This window comes from Pristiophorus japonicus, chromosome 9 (assembly GCF_044704955.1).
Source record: "Pristiophorus japonicus isolate sPriJap1 chromosome 9, sPriJap1.hap1, whole genome shotgun sequence".
NCBI classification, from domain to species: Eukaryota; Metazoa; Chordata; class Chondrichthyes; family Pristiophoridae; genus Pristiophorus; species Pristiophorus japonicus.
The window spans coordinates 120284038-120305441 of NC_091985.1; the positions used below are offsets into that span (position 1 = coordinate 120284038).

Below are 21404 nucleotides of genomic sequence, written 5' to 3' on the forward strand. Positions count from 1 at the left end.
CCGGGAATCAGTCTGGTGAACCTTCGCTGCACTCCCTCAACAGCAAGCACGTCGTTCCTCAGATTACGAGACCAAAACTGCACACAATACTCAAGGTATGGTCTCACCAAGGCCCTGTACAACTGCAGCAAGACCTCCCTGCTCCTATACTCAAATCCCCTCGCTATGAAGGCCAGCATGCCATTTGCTTTCTTTACTGCCTGCTGTGTACCTGCATGCCTACCTTCAATGACTGATGTACCATGACACCCAGGTCTCGTTGCACCTCCCCTTTTACTAATCTGTCATCATTCAGATAATAATCTGCCTTCCTGTCTTTTCCACCAAAGCAGATAACCTCACATTTATCCACATTATACTGCATCTGCCATGCATTTGCCCATTCACCTAACCTGTCCAAATCCCCCTGCAGTTTCTTAGCATCCTCCTCGTGCCCATCTGCAGTAGAAGTATCAAATCCTTTAATTGTCAGGAGTGGATGATGAAAGGTAGCAACTACCAATAGCTGCCATGTCAGATCCAACATGTACAAACAGTACAGTTTATAGTGGGACATATCTGCACCCTTTACAGGTCTCACTTATGATGTAATAGACATTGAAGTAAACCCAGGAACCTTAACTTGAGCCAAGCGCAAGTATGAAATCGACGCAGTCCCGACCTGCAAGACCATCAGCAGGCCGGAGCCATTAAAGGGAGCAACGTGCAGCGGCATGCTACTGCAGGGAGCAGTGCGTGCTGCCGATGGAGGTTGACGGCCGATTGCAGTGCGGGCAGGTACTGCAGGAGCGACGAGGTCAGGTGAAGGAGCTGCAAGAGTTCGTAGAGGGATGTGATCGGGGCCCAGGAGAGGCGCGGGTTCGGGGCCCAGGGGCTGCACAGTCCAGCCCTCACTGCGATATGTGTGCGCATTAGGTCCGTGCAGCAGAGCTGGTCTCCAGTCGTCTTGGTTAACCTTGCCACTGGACCAAGACCTAGCTCGGTCAAGCCCATGTGGTGGCTGGTGTGCAACGGCCACCACACGTTAAAAAAATCCACGCACAGGCATCTTCCACCCTTCAAGATGTAGTTCGGGATCTGGAACATTAGGTCCTTCATTGTGAACTCATCCCTTTTTGGCGTGGAAGCAAGTCATCCTTGTTTCGAGGGACTGCCTATGATGATGATTATGTTGCAATCTGTATCTGCAATGCTCGATTATCACAGCTCTGTACTTGCAGTTCCTTGCAAATAGGCTATCAAACAGGACCCTTGCCATTATCCTGCTGAATACAGTGGATGTGCAAGACGCAAATATGACAGGTTATCCCATCAGATAAACTCCATGTGCTCTGCTCAATGTCTCCATTTTAGCAAAGGGGAAATAGAGCGACATGATAGGGGTTTAAGAAGCAAAATGATTCAATGTAGAAATATTGTAATTTAACATATTTGGTAGCTTTAAACAGATTGCTGCTCCTAAACTCAACTGGAGCTTACACTTCATTCAATGGCTACATATTTCGCATGCAATGAAACAATGCATTCAAGGGGAAGCTAGATAAACACATGAGAGAGAAAGGAATAGAAGGATATGCTGATGGGGTGAAATTAAGCAAGGTGAGAGGAGGCTCATCTGGAACATAAACATGGTATGGACCAGTGGGGCAAATGGTCTGTGTGTGTTGTGTTCTGTACAATTCTATGAAATGCAGATACTACAAAATCATCAAGTTCTTTGTTTTATTAGATTGCCAGAGTTCTTTTGATTATGGGTGACACGGGTGCAAGCCCAGTAACATAACGACTACATTACCATATCCATGTGCACAGTAACTCAATTACATGAATACCATTCTGCAATCACATTAATACCATTTGTTCACATCACTACTCTATTACATAGGATTAAAAATAGCTTTTATATTGTTACCAAGAGCCAAACAAAATTTTTTATTTTGCATGGAAGTAAGCTTTGGCTTACTGTTGGCTTCAGAAACATTTTGGGGCAGGGGAGCAGCTCATTAACTGAGTTTTTTCAGCTCTCCCTAAAGATACAGACAAATAATGGTTAAATGATGCTTAAATGGGTACCGCTAATCCTAATGATTGCCCGACATTCCATTTCAATTAATGAAGCGCTGAAGATCCATCATATGCTTCGGACTTGTGTAATAAATGTCAATGGATACACATAAGAAACATAACATAATCGGAGTAGGAGTAGGCCATTTGGCCCCTCGAGTCTGCTCCGCCATTTAATAAGATCATGGCTGATCTGATCATGGACTCAGATCGACTTCCCTGCCCGCTCCCCATAACTCTTTATTCCCTTATCGCTCAAAATCTATCAGTTTCTCCAAGTCTTATTATGGAAACAACCATGTTTGTTCTGGAGTTGGATGCAATTCTCCATCATTTCCTTTAGCTTTGAGTTGGTTATCCCAGTGGAGGTCCTACAAGATATTTGGACCCTGAATTGGCAGATTTGTGGTCCTGATTTTCTGTAAATATGAATACATGACTAAGATGGCCAGATGTGGGTTTTTCTTTGCTTGTTTTATTTAAACTGCACGCCTCATAATAAAGTTGAGTGGCATAAACACAAACAGCAAGACATAAAATGCCATTCCTTCACTTCTGTTGGGTCAATGTCCTTGAACTCCTGACCCAACACCATTATGGGGGCAGCACCACACGGACACCATTTTAAGGACAAGTGCCACCACCACCTTCGCAGGGCAACCAGGGATGGACAGCAAGCGCGACCAACCTGCGTGGCTATTAAGGCAACTGATAAAAGTATTGCATCAGGTGCATGTCAAATGCTGATTGCAGCAACTTATACCAGTTTATAAAGAGGGGCAAAAATCTTGTGCCCAAGTCAAACCAACACGGTTGCATGTTGAGAATATTCAAGGCGGAGATTGATGAATTTTTAGTCTCTAGGGGAATCAAAGGATTTGGGGATCGGATGGGAAAGTGGAGCTGAGGTCTCTAGGGGAATCAAGGGATTTTGGGAACGGATGGGAAAGTGGAGTTGCGGTCTCTAGGGGAATCAAGGGATTTGGGGATTGGATGGGAAAGTTGAGTTGAGGTCGAAGATCAGCCATGATCTTACTGAATGGCGGAGCAGGCTCGAGGGGCCGTATGGCCTACTCCTGCTCCTCTTTCTTATGTTCTTATTAAGTATTAAAATGGTCAAATTAAATGCCTTCCCGGACTTAAAAATGTTCACTTTGATGACAACAAGCCTGAAAATGATTTATTTATTTAGTTTGCTTACAAAAACTGCTCGACTTACCAGTTTGTCTTTAAGTCGTTCACCGTGAATGAGAAAGTCACTTCTCCCAGTGCCCTCTGGTTGAATGACCTTACAGACACCAACTCGACTGAGACCACCTCCTTCTTGTGGTAACCATCCCGAGTCATCTCTGGTCATAACCACAGCTTTGACACGTACAATGTAGCTGTCACTGCAAAGGGAAACCAGAGTTGGTAAAGGTTATGTTGCCAATTGCTGTGTTCCATTTGACCCAAAGCACCCAAAACTCTACATAAATATTGAAACTTGTGGCTGAAACGTCAGCCTTTACAAGTGGATCATACATCAGGTTTCACATAATAATTCTAAGATCGCTCTTAAAAGAGGACACTAAAGAACAAATATATATTCAAACACCAGGCATACGTGCCCCCCCCCCCAAAAAAAAATGTAAAAAAGGAAAATGATCCCCAACTTAACAGTCCATCTCAAAAACACATTTTGGTTGATTGGTGCTAGTTATGAAAAAAAAGCAAACTGCACCAAGTAAAACTGGCTAGGTAACAAATTAAAGTTTGAAAAAAGTAACGGAAGAAGTTTATTTAAAAATGTACAACATTCACCAATGCTTGTTTGTTTTGTACAACAACGTAATAAACCAAAAATATATATTTTTTAATTTTCTATGATCACACTGAAAATGCTCAAAGAATGGACTTGCATTTATTTATATAGTATCTTTCACAACCAATGGACCACCCAAAGTGCTTCACAGCCAATGAAAAACTTCTGAAGTGTAGTGACCGTCGGGAAATGCGGCAGGAAATGTGCCCACAGAAAGATCCCACAATCTGCAAGGAGATAATGACCAGATAATGTGTTTTGGGCATGTCGGTTGTGTGCAAAAATGTTGGCCAGAACATGGGGATAACGCCTCTGCTCTGCTCTGCTGCATCCACCCAAAGGGGCAGACGCACTCCAAAACTACAGCACATCCCCAGTACTGCACTGAAGTATTAGCCTAGATTGTGTTTTTCTGGAGTGGGGTTTTAACACACAACCTTCTTAGGAGGTGAAAGTGCTACCCCACTGAGCCCAGCCTGACCAATGTACTTCAGTATTATTTCATCTTGTGAACGAAAAGGCATGAAAAGAAAAATACAATTTGTTGAAGAATCTGAACAAAACTGTCTTTCTAAAGTATATAAAAGAGAGAGGTTATATAATATATATACATACATCATAGGCAGTCCCTCGAAGCGAGTATGACTTGCTTCCACACCAAAAAAGGATGAGTTCACAGGTGTTTCAATGAAGGACCAAATATTCCAGGTCCTGAATGCTCTGCTGCATGCACCTAGTGCGCACACATATCGCAGTTTGGGCTGGCCCGTGCTGCCCCTAATATGTATACACACACACACACAGTGGCTGCCGAGATAGTGGATGCACTGGTTGTAATCTACCAAAATTCCCTGGATTCTGGGGCGGTCCCAGCGGATTGGAAAACCGCAAATGTAACGCCCTTATTTAAAAAAAGGAGGCAGACAAAAAGCAGGAAACTATAGATCAGTTAGCCGAACATCAGTCATTGTGAAAATGCTGGATTCCATTATTAAGGAAGCAGAAGCAGGACATTTGGAAAGCATAATTCAATCAAATAGAGTCAGTATGGTTTTATGAAAGGGAAATTTGCTGGAGTTCTTTGAGGATGTAACGAGCAGGGTGGATAAGAGGGAACCAGTGGATGTGGTGTATTTGGATTTCCAGAAGGCATTTGATAAAAGGTTACTGCACAAGATAAAAGTTCACGGGGTTGGGGGCAATCTATTAGCATGGATAGAGGATTGGCTAACTAACAGAGAACAGAGAATCAGGATAAATGGGTCATTTTCTGGTTGGAAAACAGTAACTAGTGGGGAGCCATAGAGATTGGTGTTAGGGCCTCAACTATTTACAATTTATATGAATTACTTGGATGAAGGGACGGAGTGTAATGTAGCCATGTTTGCTGATGATAAAAAGATGGATGGGAAAACAAACTGTGAGGAGGACATAAAAAATCTGCAAAGGGATATGGACAGGCTAAGTGAGCGGGTAAAAATTTGGCAGATGGAGTATAATGTGGGAAAATGTGAGGTTATCCACTTAGGCAGAAAAAATAGAAAAGCAAATTATAATTTAAATGGAGAAAAATTGCCAAGTGTTGCAGTACAGAGGAATCTGGGGGTCCTTGTGCATGAAACACAAAAAGTTAGTGTGCAGGTACAGCAAGTAATCAGGAAGGCAAATGGAATGTTGGCCTTTATTGCAAGGAGGATAGAGTATAAAAGCAGAGAAGTCCTGCTACAACTGTACAGGATATTGATGAGGCCACACCTGTAGTACTGCGTGCAGATTTGATCTCCGTATTTAAGGAAGGATATACTTGCATCGGAGGCTGTTCAGAGAAGATTCACTAGGTTGATTCCGGAGATGAGGGGGTTGACTTATGAAGATAGGTTGAGTAGGTTGGGACTATACTCATTGGAGTTCAGAAGAATGAGAGGTGATCTTATCGAAACATACAAGTTAATGAGGTGGTTCAACAAGGTGGATGCAGAGAGGATATTTCCACTCATAGGGGAAACTAAAACTAGGGGACATAGTCTCAGAATAAGGGGCAGCCCATTTAAAACTGAAATGAGGAAGAATTTCTTCTCTCAAGAGGGTTGTAAATCTATGGAATTCTCTGTCCCAGAGAGCTGTGGAGGCTGGTTCATTGAATATATTTAAGGTGGAGAGAGACAGATTTTTGAGTGATAAGGGAATAAAGCGTTACGGGGAGCTGGCAGGGAAGTGGAGCTGAGTCCATGATCAGATCAGCCATGATCTTATTAAATGGTGGAGCAGGACGGAGGGACCAAATGGCCTACTCCTGCTTCTATTTCTTATGTAGAAGAGATTAAGAGATGCAGATTGAGAGAGAGATTGGGAGATGCAGATTGAGAGAGAGGTTGAGAGATGCAGAGAGAGAGAGAGAGAGAGAGAGAGAGAGGGAGAGAGGGAGTGTTGCTAGCATACACCCATTTCTCATATCTCAGGAGCCTTTCAACAAGAGCAGGCTTTGACGACGAGATCCAACACCGCCTCCAGTGCGCCAGTGCTGCCTTCGGCCGCCTGAGGAAAAGAGTGTTTGAAGATCAGGCCCTCAAAACTGTCACCAAGCTCATGGTCTACAGTGCAGTAGTAATACCTGCCCTCCTGTATGGCTCAGAGACATGGGCCATGTACAGCAGACACCTCAAGTTGCTGGAGAAATATCACCAACGATGTCTCCGCAAGATCTTACAAATCCCCTGGGAGGACAGGCGCACCAACATCAGCGTCCTCATCCAGGCCAACATCCCCAGCATTGAAGCACTGACCACACTTGATCAGCTCCGCTGGGCAGGCCACATAGTTCGCATGCCAGACACGAGACTACCAAAGCAAGTGCTCTACTCGCAGCCCCTTCACAGCAAACGAGCCAAAGGTGCCCTCAAAGCCTCCCTGATAAAGTGCAACATCCCCACTAACACCTGGGAGTCCCTGGCCCAAGAACGCCCTAAGTGGAGGAAGTGCATCCAAGAGGGCGCTGAGCACCTCGAGTCTCAACGCCGAGAACATGCAGAAATCAAGCGCAGGCAGTGGAAAGAGCGTGCGGCAAACCTGTCCCACCCACCCCTTCCCTCAATGACTATCTGTCCCACCTGTGACAGAGTCTGTGACTCTCGTATTTGGACTGTTCAGCCATCAAAGAACTCACTTCAGGAATGGAAGCAAGTCTTCTGCCTATGATGACGACATCCATTTGTACCAGACATTACACTTAATAGAAGCAAAGGAATAGAATTCCACTGGCCTGGAGCCTGAAACTCATTGACTACACCTTACGTTTACTTATCAATTAGACTTTGTGGCACTTAGAGGAAACCAGCTCTACCTTAGATGCAGAGTACAATATGCATTGCATGGTATAATACTTCTGTCTGTAGGGCATCCTTCAACACATTTTGCACAATGCCATGGGAGATGGGCAATACATTTGTAATGTGCAAAAGGTGGTGGGGAAACACTTTACGTGGTACTTTCCAGCTTTGTTGCCAAAATGCCAAACTCTGCCCGTTTGAAGATTTCAATCACGAGTTCTCACTGGACGTGCATCAGCAATTCTTGCAATGCGCACGTCAACTTTATATTACATCATATGGCTATTTGCAAGTGATGCAAGTTCAAGCCATCTCAATTATTCTCTTTAAAAGGCCAAGAGTCCATCAGCAGTACTTGTAGATAGGAAGTCAGTGGTAAAATAAAATATGAGCGAGGTGAACAATCTGCACCACCCACTGTTTAGAGATAAACAATAATACAATATCTGCTCCCATTGCAGCAATCCAGAAGTGTAGTTTAAACCATAATACCAAAGGTTCATTGCACAAACATAGCTATCAATATTTGAGGCAGGTATAAAGTTTGAAATCTCCACCCTTTGCAAAGATTACAATGATTTATACAGGGACGTACATGGGGTCTGGTACTACAGATACAGTAAAGGTCTTGTTTTCAATGGCTTTATTGCCTGCCACTAGTACTTTACAGAAATGAAAATAAAATTACATATATCTTTGAAAAAATACTGTGCTGCCCAAGAGACAGAAAAAACCCTGAAATAATTGACCCAAAATTAAGTGTACTACTACATCAAATTTCACTTCTGTCTGTTGCAATTGCGAATTGAGCCTTTTGCAAATAATAAACTGTAATGCACTACTCAAGTGCAATATCCTCTAAATTGCTGATCATTCTCCTCCACAGAGTACTGGTTATTTTTCCCAACTGTTCTTTGGATGGTGGTGGTGAGTGACTAGATCAAACTTCATTGGTTTGTAAAGCGCTTTGGGACATCCGGCGGTTGTGAAAGGCACTATATAAATGCAAGTCTTTTAGGTTTCAAAAAGTAAAATAGTCCTTATCCATCGGTGTTTATCTTTGCAAAAAATTGTTTCAAAATCTGTCTTGGAAACCTGCTGGTAAAGGCACTGCTCGATGTGTTAGTCATACAAAGTATAAGATCCGAAGTTCAATAGTCAAGTCTGTGTTGAGCTCGCTGATCTCAGCAGAGACGATACCAATGACAAATCGACCTTTAAACTGGGAGAAAGGAAGAGAGATCGAGAGAGAGGTATCCAGTGAGCACTGCTGGAAGTGCAGTGTGCGTGAGCATCAGGTGGAGGAGGCTGTGCTCAGCGGTCATAACCCTTGCCGACTCTAGGTTCACGCACGAACAGCGGTAATTTAGGCAAGATAATAAAGGGTGGGGGTGGGTGGGCAGGATCCATAAACTGTATCGCAACATGGGCTGGGCCTTCAGGAGAGGAGGGAAGGCAGCTGGAATATATATATTTTTTTAAATGATATAAAAGAATAGAAAAGAAATCCATCGACACAATAATGAAAGTTCAATTCATGTGTCAGCTGTGGCTCAGTAGGTAGCACTCTCTCGCCGCTGATTCAGAAGGTTGTGTTCAAGTCCCACTCCAGAGACTGGAGCACAAAAATCTAGGCCCACATTCCAGTGCTGCACTGTCAGAGGTGCAGTCTTTTGGATGAGATGTTAAACTGGGGCCGGTCTGTTTTCTCAGGTAGACATAAACGATCCCATGGCATTATTTTGAAGAGTAGGAGAGTTCTCCCCACTGTCCTGGCCAATATTTATCCCTCAATTAACATTACCAATAGATTAGTCCATCATTATCACATTACTGTTTATGGGAGCTTGCTGTGTGCAATTAGCTGCTGCGTTTCCTACATTACAACAGTGACTACACTTCAAAAGTACATCATTGGCTGTAAAGCATTTTGGGAAGTCCTGAGGTCGTGAAAGGCGTGATATAAATGCAAGTCTTCATTAAAACTGTATGCGCTTTTCTCTCAACTATTCATACTACCCTTAAATTCCTTTGCCTCGTCTATTATTTTTCTCCTTTATATGTTGAGGTCCCGTCTGCAAGTTATATTTCGTCAGACTTTGGTCATAGCTGTTGCTGATTTGAATGGCCTTCCTATAATGACCGAGGACAGCATATTTGGTGCAAAAGCAAAAATATTTACAATGTGCAAACTAACATTCTGCCAACAATAAAGTCGAATGTGCTACTCCCACACGGAAATCAGCATCAACATCGTATCTGTCGCTGAGGAGAAAACGGACATGGACGAGACTGCCTGATAGGTACTACACAAAGGCCAGGGAAGGGAAATGTGTGTGATGGATTGATTAACACACCCTTGCCAAGAGACAGATGCCAAAAAGGAAAGTTGTCTTCCTCCCAGTCACCCATGCATTCACTGGTTTAGGAAGCAGCCACATCATGTGGAGCATGTCTATTTTACAAGGTCAGTAATAACTAAATATCTTAAAAACAGTCAAATAATCTGCAAACTTTACCATAGCCAGGAAAAAAAGTCCCCATAATAGATAGTTCATTAAAATCAAGAATAGACATCCAGATTACAAATATTAATACAGGAATATGACTCCATTTAAACTATTTTAAAAATTAATATTGGTGTAACAAAGACCAAGTCAGAGTTAAACTGCAACAGCTGTTCTATTTGATTTATTCTCTTTTGGGCGACGGCAATTAAAATTCATAAAACAAGAGTATGAATGTTTCCACATGGACAGAAGTGGTTGGAGGATAGGGGGAAGAGAATGTTTCTTAGACGAATAAGATGTTGTAGGAATCTATATTGGGGCTGCTCTTACTTAGTATGCAGATTTTCTGGGACAAGGAAATGTGGTTAGAAAATCAAAACAAAAGATTGGACAGACAACAACTTGCATTTATATAGCACCTTTAATGTGGTAAAATGTTCTTAGGCACTTCACAGGAGCAATTATCAAACAATTATCAATCAAGACAAATTGTGACCTATTCAGGTTTAGACATTACTATTTCTAAAAAATTAATAGAATACCTGTCATGGCACAAATGTGCAAAGACCAACATAGTCCGGATAATAGCAAACTAGCACTGCTGAAAACTGAAGTTATACGAATTCTGAGAAGTAAGTTACTCGAAGCTGAAAATTAGCCTCCACATAATTTCATGTCAGCAGCTACCTTCATGCAACCAATTGCTCATTAGACACACATTTTACTGTGCATGGGGATTATATTTTATTTTAAAGTTTTAGAAAAGGCTAAAAAAGGAGAGTAACCATTTTAATTCAACCACTGTCATTTTTTTTTTTTTAAAAAGAGGGGCTTTATAATTGTAGGATTTTAATTTTAGAATTCTCATCCTTGCTTTCAAATCCCTCCATGGCCTTACACCTCCCTATCTCAGTAATCTCCTCCAGCCCCACAACCACCCCGCCTCCCGCGAGATGTTTGCGCTGTCTAATTCTGGTCTCTTGAGCATCCGTGATTACAATCACTCTGCCATTGACAGTCTTGCATTCAGCTGCAAGTTGTGGTTGGATAACAAGCATCAAGATAAGCAAATAGAAGTCCATTTTAGGCTGGACAAGCTTAATGTTTTACACAAGACATGCTTTTTAATAGCTATTTTAACCTGTTGCTTCTAGCTACTTATTTAACATTTTCTTCAACTGCACTACATTTTGTTTGGTTAATTATTGTACTCAAGAAGGGGAATCAAGGGTTATGGGGAACAGGCAGGAAAGTGGAGTTTTGGCCAAGATCAGTTCAGCCATGATCTTATTGAATGGTGGAGGCGGCTTGAGGGGCAATACGGCCTACTCCTGCTCCTATTTCTTATGATCTTATAAGTATTAACTACCAAAGTTAAAATTAAATATGTATTGTACACAATGTACCAGGGGGCAGGCTATCTTAGATCTGGTCCTGTGTAATGAGACAGGATTAATAAACAATCTCCTAGTAAAGGATCCCCTTGGAATGAGTGATCATAGCATGGTTGAATTTCAAATTCAGATGGAGGGCGAGAAAGTTGGATCTCAAACCAGCATACTAAGTTTAAATAAAGGAGACTACAAAGGTATGAGGGCAGAGTTGGCTAAAGTGGAGTGGGAAAATAGATTCAAGTGTAGGACAGTTGATGAACAGTGGCACACAGTTAAGGAGATATTTCAAAACTCTCAAGAAAAATATATTCCAATGAAGAGGAAAGGGTGTAAAAGAAAAAATAGCCATCTGTGGCTAACTAAATAAATAACGGATGGTATCCAATTAAAAACAAGGGCATACAAAGTGGCCAAAACTAGTGGGGGGATAGAAGATTGGGAAGCTTAACAGTCAGCAAAGAATGACTAAAAAAATGATTAAGAAAAGGAAGATAGACTATGAAAGTAAACTAGCACAAAATATAAAAACATATGCAAGAGTTTCTATAGGTACATAAAAAGGAAGAGTGGCTAAAGTAAATGTTGGTCCCTTAGAGGACGAGACCTAGAAACTAGTAATGGGGAACATGGAGATGGCAGAAACTCTGAACAAATATTTTGTATCAGTGTTTACGGTAGAGCACATTAAAAATATCCCAACAGTGGATAGTCAAGGGGCTACAAGGTGGGGGGGGGGGGGGGGAACTTAACACAATCACTAAGGAGGTGGTACTCAGTAAGATAATGGAACTAAATGCAGATAAATCCCTTGGACTGATGGCTTGCATCCTAGGGTCTTAAGAAAAGTAGCGGCAGGGATTGTGGATGCATTGGTTGTAATTTACCAAAATTCTCTTCATTCTGGGGAGGTCCCAGCAGATTGGAAAACTGCAAATGTAACACCCCTATTTAAAAAAGGAGGTAGACAAAAAGCAGGAAACTACTATAGACCAGTTAGCCTAACATCTGTGGTTGGGAAAATGTTGGAGTCCATTATTAAAGAAGCAGTAGCAGGACATTTGGAAACACATAAATCAGTCAGGCAGAGTCAGCATGGTTTTATGAAGGGGAAGTCACATTTGACAAATTTGCTGGAATTCTTTGAGGATGTAACGAACAAGTTGGATAAAGGGGAACCAGTGGACAAGGTGTATTTGGACTTCCAGAAGGCATTTGACAAGGTGCCACATAAAAAAGTTATTGCACAAGATAAAAGTTCACGGGGTTGGGGGTAACATATTGGCATGGATATAGGATTGGCTAACAACAGAAAACAGAGCGCGGGGATAAATGGTTCATTCTCGGGTTGGCAATCAGTAACTAGTGGGGTGCCGCAGGGATCAGTGCTGGGTCCAAGCTATCGACTGGAGGGTAGCTAATGTAACACCACTTTAAAAAAAAAAGGGAGGGAGAGAGAAAACGGGTAATTATAGACCAGTTAGCCTGACATCAGTAGTGGGGAAAATGTTGAAATCAATTATTAAGGATGAAACAGCAGCGCATTTGGAAAGCAGTGACAGGACCGGTTCAAGTCAGCATGGATTTATGAAAGGGAAATCATGCTTGCCAAATTTTCTGGAATTTTTTGAGGATGTAACTAGTAGAGTGGACAAGGGAGAACCAGTGGATGTGGTGTATTTGGACTTTCAAAAGGCTTTTGACATGGTCCCGCACAAGAGATTGTTGTGCAAAATCAAAGCACACGGTATTGGGGGTAATGTACTGATGTGGATAGAGAACTGGTTGGCAGACAGGAAGCAGAGAGTCTGGATAAACGGGTCCTTTTCAGAATGGCAGACAGTGACTAGTGGAGTGCCGCAGGGCTCAGTGCTGGGACCCCAGCTCTTTACAATATACATTAATGATTTAGATGAAGGAATTGAGTGTAATATCTCCAAGTTTGCAGATGACACTAAACTGGGTGGCAGTGTGAGCTGTGAGGAGACGCAAAGAGGCTGCAGGGTGACTTGGACAGGTTAGGTGAGTGGGCAAATGCATGGCAGATGCAGTATATTGTGGACAAATGCGAGGTTATCCACTTTGGGGGCAAAAACACGAAGGCGGAATATTATCTGAATGGCCGCAGATTAAGAAAAGGGGAGGTGCAACGAGACCTGGATGTCATGGTTCATCAATCATTGAAAGTTGGCATGCAGGTACAGCAGGTGGTGAAGAAGGCAAATGGTATGTTGGCCTTCATAGCTAGGGGTTTTGAGTATAGGCACGGGGAGGTCTTACTGCAGTTATACAGGGCCTTGGTGAGGCCTCACCTGGAATAGTGTGTTCAGTTTTGGTCTCCTAATCTGAGGAAGGACGTTCTTGCTATTGAGGGAATGCAGCGAAGGTTCACCAGACTGATTCCCGGGATGGCTGGACTGACATGAGGTGAGACTGGATCAACTGGGCCTTTATACACTGGAGTTTAGAAGGATGAGAGGGGATCTCATAGAAACATAAAAGATTCTGACGGGACTTGACAAGTTAGATGCGGGAAGAATGTTCCCGATGTTGAGGAAGTCCAGAATCAGGAGACACAGTCTTAGGATAAGGGGTAGGCCATTTAGGACTGAGATGAGGAGAAACTTCTTCACTCAGAGAGTTGTTAACCTGTGGAATTCCCTGCCGCAGAGATTTGTTGATGCCAGTTCATTGGCTATATTCAAGAGGGAGTTAGAAATAGCCCTTAAGGCTAAGGGGATCAAGGGGTACGGAGAGAAAGCAGGGAAGAGGTACTGAGGGAATGTTCAGCCATGATCTTATAGAATGGTGGTGCAGGCTCGAAGGGCCGAATGGCCTACTCCTGCACCTATTTTCTATGTTTCTATGTGTAACACAGCCAAGTTTGCTGACGATACAAAGGTGGGAGAAGGACACAAAAAACTTGCAAAAGGACATAGGCAGGCTAAGTGTGCGCAAAAATTTGGCAGATGGAGTATAATGTTGGAAAGTGTGAGGTTCTGCACTTTGGCAGAAAAAAAAAAATCGAAGAGCAAGTTATTATTTAAATGGAGAAAAATTGTATAGTGCTGCAGTACAACGAGGCCTGGTGCATGAAACACAAAAGGTTAGTATGCAGGTACAGCAAGTGATCAGGAAGGCCAATGGAATCTTGGCCTTTATTGCAAAGGGGATGGAGTATAAAAGCAGGGAAGTCTTGCTACAGTTGTACAGGGTATTGGTGAGGCCACACCTGGAATACTGTGTGCAGTTTTGGTTTCCATATTTAAGAAAGGATATACTTGCCTTGGAGGCAGTTCAGAGAAGGTTCACTAGGTTGATTCCGCAGATGCGGCCGGGGGGGGGGGGGGGGTTGACTTATGAGGAAAGGTTGAGTAAGTTGGGCCTCTACTCTTTGGAATTTAGAAGAATGAGGGGTGATCTTATCGAAACGTCTAAGATTATGAAGGGGCTTGACAAGGTGGATGCAGAGAGGATGTTTCCACTGATAGGGGAGACTAGAACTAGGGGGCATGATCTTACAACAAGGTGCCGCCCATTTAAAACAGATGAGGAGGAATTTCTTCTCTGAGGGTTGTAAATCTGTGGAATTCGCTGCCTCAGAGAGCTGTGGAAGCTGGGCTATTGAATAAATTTAAGATACAGATAGACAGTTTCTGAACTGATAAGGGATTAAGGAGTTATGGGGAGCGGGCAGGGAAGTGGATCTGAACCCATGGCGGAGCAGGCTCGAGGGGCCGTATGACCTACTCCTGCTCCTTTTTCTTATGTTCTTATGCAATCATTTCAAATAATAAAATATTTTCATTTGCTTCACTGCAGTAAAATGTTCTGTAATAAACTGCCGAGATTCAGATGTCATCGACTAGGAAAGCTAGTGGTTTGTGATCCCTCAAGCCAGTGTGGATTATTAGCTGTAATTCATTGCCAACTAGTAGAGTCTTTATAAAGACAATTTTTCACAAGAAATTAATACTGACTGAATATTGGGCCATTCTGGGCAGTGTTTTATACAAAAAAAGAGTATTGTCCATCATTCTGACTATAACGCAAAGTGATTAGAAGTGAAGATCAGATCTGTAGAATAAAGTTGTAGACTCTTGTAACATTACCTGACCATGAACAGTTATTTTGTAATTTAAACAAAATGCTTTTGATAATTAAAAATCATAGTTTACATGTTTTGCATCAATATTTTTTCTCGGAAGTACAGTGGCTTGAATGGAATCAACTCATTCATAAAAGGAAACAGGAGCACTATAGACTGTAGTGCAAGGAGGAAACAACACCAGCTCCAAGAATGTCAAAACAATTATGAAGGTTCAACCTTTAGAGCAAGACAAAATAAACCCTTTTATTTTTTGCATTGTGTACAGTTAATTGTAACACTCCCAACTACAAATTAAAATCAAGGAACTTTTGGCATACATTATGTTATAGTGCAAAAATATTCCAGACAATAGGCCCAAGTTTCCACATGATTCGCGCCTGATTTTTTAGGAGCAACTGGTGGAGAACGGACTATTTTAGAAATCGCAATTCTCCACATTTTTTTTTCTGCAGTTCTAGTCAGGTAGAACAGTTCTAGTTTAGAACAGAATTTTTTTCTTCAAAAGGGGGCGTGTCCGGCCACTGACGCCTGATTTGAAAGTTTCCACAGTGAAAATGTACTCCAAACTAAAGTAGAATGGAGCCAGTGAAGATTTTTGTAGAACTGAAAAAACCTGTTCTACACATTAAAAAAATCAGGCGCAGGTTACAAATTAGGCGTCCAGAACGAGGTGGGGGGGGGGGGGGGGGGGGGGAAGGGAACTCATTAAATTCGACAATAAATCCTTATTTATACTTCTACAAATATTATACAAATAAATCCAACCTGAATAAACATTTATAAGCCAAGAAAAGATTAAATAAACCATCTTCCTACCTGTGTGAAAGTGCTTCAGCCAGGGAGAATTCTGCAGCAGTTCGTGCCGCTGAGAGGGAGGGGGAGGGGGAGGGGGAGGGGGAGAGAGAGAGGGGGGGGGAAGAGAGAGAGAGGGGGGGGGGAAGAGAGAGAGAGGGGGGGGGGGGGAGAGAGAGAGAGAGGGGGGGGAGAGAGAGAGAGAGAGAGAGAGAGAGAGAGAGAGAGAGAGAGAGAGAGAGAGAGAGAGAGAGGGGGGGGAGGGAGGGAGAGAGAGGGGGTGGGGAGGGAGAGAGAGAGGGGGGGGAGGGAGAGAGAGAGGGGGGAGGGAGGGAGTGGGGGGGAGGGAGAGAGAGGGGGGGGAGGAGGGAGAGAGAGGGGAGAGAGGGGGAGGGAGGGAGAGAGAGGGGGGGGATGGAGAGAGAGGGGGGGGGGAGGGATGGAGAGAGAGGGGGGGGAGGATGGAAGAGAAGGGGGGGGAGGAGAAGAGAGAGAGAGAGAGAGAGAGGGGGAGGGGAGAGAGAGAGAGAGAGAGAGAGGGAGAGGGGGGGGGGCGCCGGGTCTGGGAACAGGAGCGCGGGTCGGGTCAGTCGGGGGGGGGGGGGGGAGAGCGGGTCTCGGGTCGGGGGGGGAGCGGGGGTCGGGTCTCTGGTCGGGGCAGGGGGGGGGGAGCGGGTGTCGGGTCGGGGGGAGCGGGGGTCGGGTCTCTGGTCGGGGCAGGGGGGGGGGAGCGGGTGTCGGGTCGGGGGGAGCGGGGGTCGGGTCTCTGGTCGGGGCAGGGGGGGGGGAGCGGGTGTCGGGTCGGGGGGAGCGGGTGTCGGGTCGGGGCGGGGGGGGAGGGAAGAGTGGGTGTCGGGTCGGGGCGGGGGGGTGGGGAGCGGGTGTCGGGTCGGGTCGGGTCGGGGATAGCGAGAGCGAGTGTCGGGTCTGGTCAGGCGGGGAGCAGGAGCTGGCCGTGGGAGGAGCCCCAGTGAGGCCATTGGGCCAGGGCTAGGGGCTGCGTGCTTTGGGCCCCTCCCACACAGTTCGGCGCCTGGAGCTACTGCACTTGCGTGCCGACTGTAGCGCGCATGTGCAGAGGTCCCGGCACTGTTTTCAGCGCAGGGACCTGTCTCTGCCCCCCCACAGCTCGTGCTGGCTGCGCCGAGGGCCAGAGGACCTGTAAGTAGGTGCAGAATACCGAGGATTTTTTTAGGCGCTGTTTTAGGCGCGGAAAACGGGCACCCAGCTCGGAGGGGCGCCCGTTTTTTTTCTTGTGGAAACTTGGGCCCAATATATGGTTGAATATAAAGGACTTCACTGTACAAATCATACCTTCAAACCTCATCTACAAGGAACACTGCAAAGAATCAGCTTATCTTTAGACCTTTAGAATACACATAGTTTTTGACAATAAGGGTGTGGGGGTGGTGGGGGGAGGGAGGGGAATGTGGTTAGAGGAATTAATTGAGCACACAGAGGCTGAATGAAAAAAGTATGGCTTGGATTTCCGAGTTTGGGATTTATTTAGCGAAAACGGTAGCGATACGTGAAAATTACCGTTTTCGCTGTGCTACCAATTTTAGGCCAAACTTTCGACCTTTGAGGTCTGCGGTAAGGGAAGCTTTCCACGATGATTTGCGGCGCAAAACGCGAGTTTCAGCAACTTTAGTCCGGGGTCATTTGCGCTGCGAGGCCTTGGGAGGGAAAAAAAAAATTCTAAAAACATTACCAAGACCCTTAACTAACTAATCGCTGCAAAAAAAAAAAAAAACTTTAACTTACCTTTTTTTTGCAGGTTTACGTACTTACCGCTGCTGGCAGGGCTGCACCGACAGGACCTGTCGCTGTTCTGGGCGCGGTGTATGGGTCGGGAGACTGCTGAAACTCAGGCGGTATTGCAATCCGCGTCGATACACGTCCGCCGCAGCTCTCCTACGGTACGTCCCAAGGGCCGCCGCAAACAACGAGCCGACGATCTCGCCCAGGCTTTGCGACCGGTTTTGGCCGCGGACGGTCAAAACGCGGCAAAAACCTAGTCGCAAACCCCTTGAAAATCCAGCCCTATGGGTTGACACTTGCTATCCCCTTGTGTCATCAAAAATGTTTCACCATAGCAAGATGAAAAAAAAAATCAGGAGAATGAGTAGATACTCGAGAGATGGGAGGAAAAGCAATGTGTGAGGAGGACACAAAAAATCTGCAAAAGGACATATACAGGCTAAGTGAGTGAGCAAATATTTGGCAGATGGAGTTTAATGTTGGAAAGTGTGAGGTCATGCACCTTGGCAGAAAAAAATCAAAGAGCAAGTTATTACTTAAATGGAGAAAGATTGCAAAGTGCCGCAGTACAGCGGGACCTGGGGATACGTGCATGAAATGCACAAGGATAATATGAGGTACAGCAAGTGATCAGAAAGGCCCATGACATTTTGGCCTTTATTACAAAGGGGATGGAGTATAAAAGCAGGGAAGCTTTGCTACAGCTATATAAAGGTATTGGGTGAGGCCACACCTGGAATACTGTGTGCAGTTTTGGTTTCCATATTTACGAAAGGATATACTTGCTTTGGAGGCAGTTCAGAGAAGGTTCACTGGGGATGAGAGGTTTGACTTATGAGGAAAGGTTGAGTAAGTTGGGCCTCTACTCATTGGAATTCAGAAGAATGAGAGGTGATCTTATCGAAATGTGTAAGATTATGAGGGGGCTTGACAAGGTGAATGCAGAGGGGGTGTTTCCACTGATGGGGGAGACTAGAACTAGAGGCATGATCTTAGAATAAGGGGCCGCCCATTTCAACAGAGAAAAGGGGGGAAATTTCTTCTCTGAGGGTTGTAGATCAGTGGAAGCTGGGACATTGAATAAATTTAAGACAGAAATAGACAGATTCGTAAACGATAAGGGGTTATGGGGAGCGGGCGGGGAAGTGGAGCTGAGTCCATGATCAGATCAGCCATGAACTTATTGAATGACAGAGCAGGCTCGAGGGGCCGTATGGCCTTCTCCTGTTCCTATTTCTTATGTTCTTATGAGAGAGTAGCATTAGCATGTGTGTTAGGGGACTGTATGGAAGGGCTAGGACTCAACGGATCTTAGTATCGAATTAGTGAGAGATGACGACATTTGGTGCACACTTGTATAAAATAACATACACACGATTTCCCACATTAGATTTTAATACAAAAAAATGTTAACCTACCTGCAAAAGGGGATTTGTTTTCGATTCTTGGAAAAAACCTATCCAGTAGACTAGAGTGAACATAAGGAATAGGAGCAGGAGTAAGCCATATAGCCCCTCGAGCCTGCTCCACTATTCAATATCATGACTGATCTTTGACCTCAACTCCACTTTCTTGCCCTATCCTTTGATTCCCTTTGTGCCCAAAAATCTATCGATCTTAGTCTTGAATATACTCACAACTGAGAATCCACAGCTCTTTGGGGTTGAGAATTCCAAAGATTCACAGCTCTCCGAGTAAATACATTTCTCATCTATGCCCCCCCCCACCCCCCGCCGCCAGTTCTAGACTCCCCAGCCAGGGGAAACAGCCTCTCAGCATCTACCCTGTCAAGCCCTCTAAGAAATGTATACATTTCAATGAGATCACCACTCATTCTTCTAAATGCCAAAGAATATGGGCCCATTCTACTCAATCTAGAGTGAAGATGGATTTCAGCAAAATGTTATTATAACCAGTCATGTTTCAGATTCCAGCTGAACATACCTTGGTTGCTACATCTAGAATAAGACGTTCAGAAGAATGTACTAGAAAATGATTCACTATTGGAAAGAACAGACAATTCATTTGCCACTGAAGACAGCTAATCCCAGAACCACGAAGCAAAAAGGCAACATTGATAACAAAATACCTGATGAACCATTTTCCACAAATAGCTGCCTAAACTCACTAATGAACACAGGAGAAGATTAAAATAAAAGAATTCCAATTTAAAAAAATACTGCATCCCTGTTTATTTTTAGGAAGACTCCCTGGTATCTCATCTGGGATTGAATGTTTAAACTTTACACTGAGGTCAGAATTCAGGTACTTGAAACACTTCCTGTATAGTTATCATTAAATGCTTCTATGCATAATAAAATAATATTTGTTGGGGATGGGGCTGATGAGAAAAAATACACTGAAAGAAATAAATCACAAAATAAATCTTTGCATCCCATGGCAATCATGAGCAGGGAACTATTTGGAGCACACTCATGGGGAAAGATGCATTGGTAGCACTAAAGCTTTGCCCCTGATAAACAATTTGCTCAGCTGAACATGAAAAAAAGTAGAAAAAGACAGAAGCAGAATATTGCCAATGAAGAATTACTTAATTCATGACAGCCTTTCTCCAATAGGAAGGAAGATAGGAACAGGAGGAGGCCACTCAGTCCTTGTTCCGCCATTCAATGAGATCACGGCCGATCTGTGACCTACCTCCCATATACCTGGCTTTGCCCCATATCCCTTACTACCTTTGGTTAACAAAAATCTATCAATCTCAGATTTAAAATTACCACTTGACCTAGCATCAACTGCTGTTTGCAGAAACCAGTTCCAAACTTTTACCACCCTTTGTGTGTCGAAGTGTTTCCTAATTTCACTCCTGAAAGGCCTGGCTCTAATTTTTAGACTATGCCCATGTCTGAGATTTTGTGACCATTCCAATTGAAGATGCCCACGGTATGCATGGTGACTTACTCTGTTTAAAGAAAAACTATGGCACGGAGTAAAATTTGGAGTGTCTGAGGTACAATGAAAAACGTACTTGTTGACAGAACTGACCACGACCGCTGCCAAACTAGGGTTTGGGTCAGTGTTTTGGGGTTTGCAACACATCCAGGTGCAACACATCCAGAAACACACTCCACACTGCCGAACAGTCTACCTAAAGGGGCTTTCCTAGAAGCTAGTAGCTACTCTCCTGAACTTGCAGCTGTTCATTGGTTAGGCTACGTACCTTTCTGCAGGAGATGCACTTCACGAGGAAATGCAACTTCATTCTAAAATGCCATCTACGTTTTTCCAAGTTGCCTAAAATTCCAAATCCTACAACACTTGGGTTCATGATCCAGGCAGCAATGAAAATCTCAAATGTCAGTCGAAGTTACATACACAAAGTTTGATAAGCACGTTGAGAATGCAGGATCTGAACCTCGCTGAGTCAAACATCTGAAAATACTTAGAATGCATGTCAGTGCGGAGCGAGAAGTGCTACAATATCAAAAAATGAATTGCCAGTACTATTAAAACAATATATAGGATTACAAAAATGTACACAACATAGAACTTTACAGTACAGAATCAGGCCATTCAGCCCAACTGCCCCATTAGATGACAAGCTTTTGTGAGCTTTTAAATTGAAAAATTTCTAAGTTAAACACCATGGCTTTAAGATACTTTTCAGTATTGCATTGTCTTGTC

At 43.9% G+C, this 21404-nt stretch overlaps 1 protein-coding gene across 2 annotated transcripts in view; it reads right to left on the reverse strand.

The window, feature by feature from the left end:
- LOC139272680 (sprouty-related, EVH1 domain-containing protein 2-like) overlaps positions 1–21404 on the reverse strand; it is a 133742-nt gene that overhangs the window by 63225 nt on the left and 49113 nt on the right. For both annotated transcript variants that reach the window (XM_070888767.1, XM_070888768.1), the window contains exon 2: positions 3284–3455. In XM_070888767.1, coding sequence (XP_070744868.1) covers positions 3284–3455 — 172 coding nt within the window. The remainder of the gene's footprint in view (positions 1–3283; positions 3456–21404) is intronic.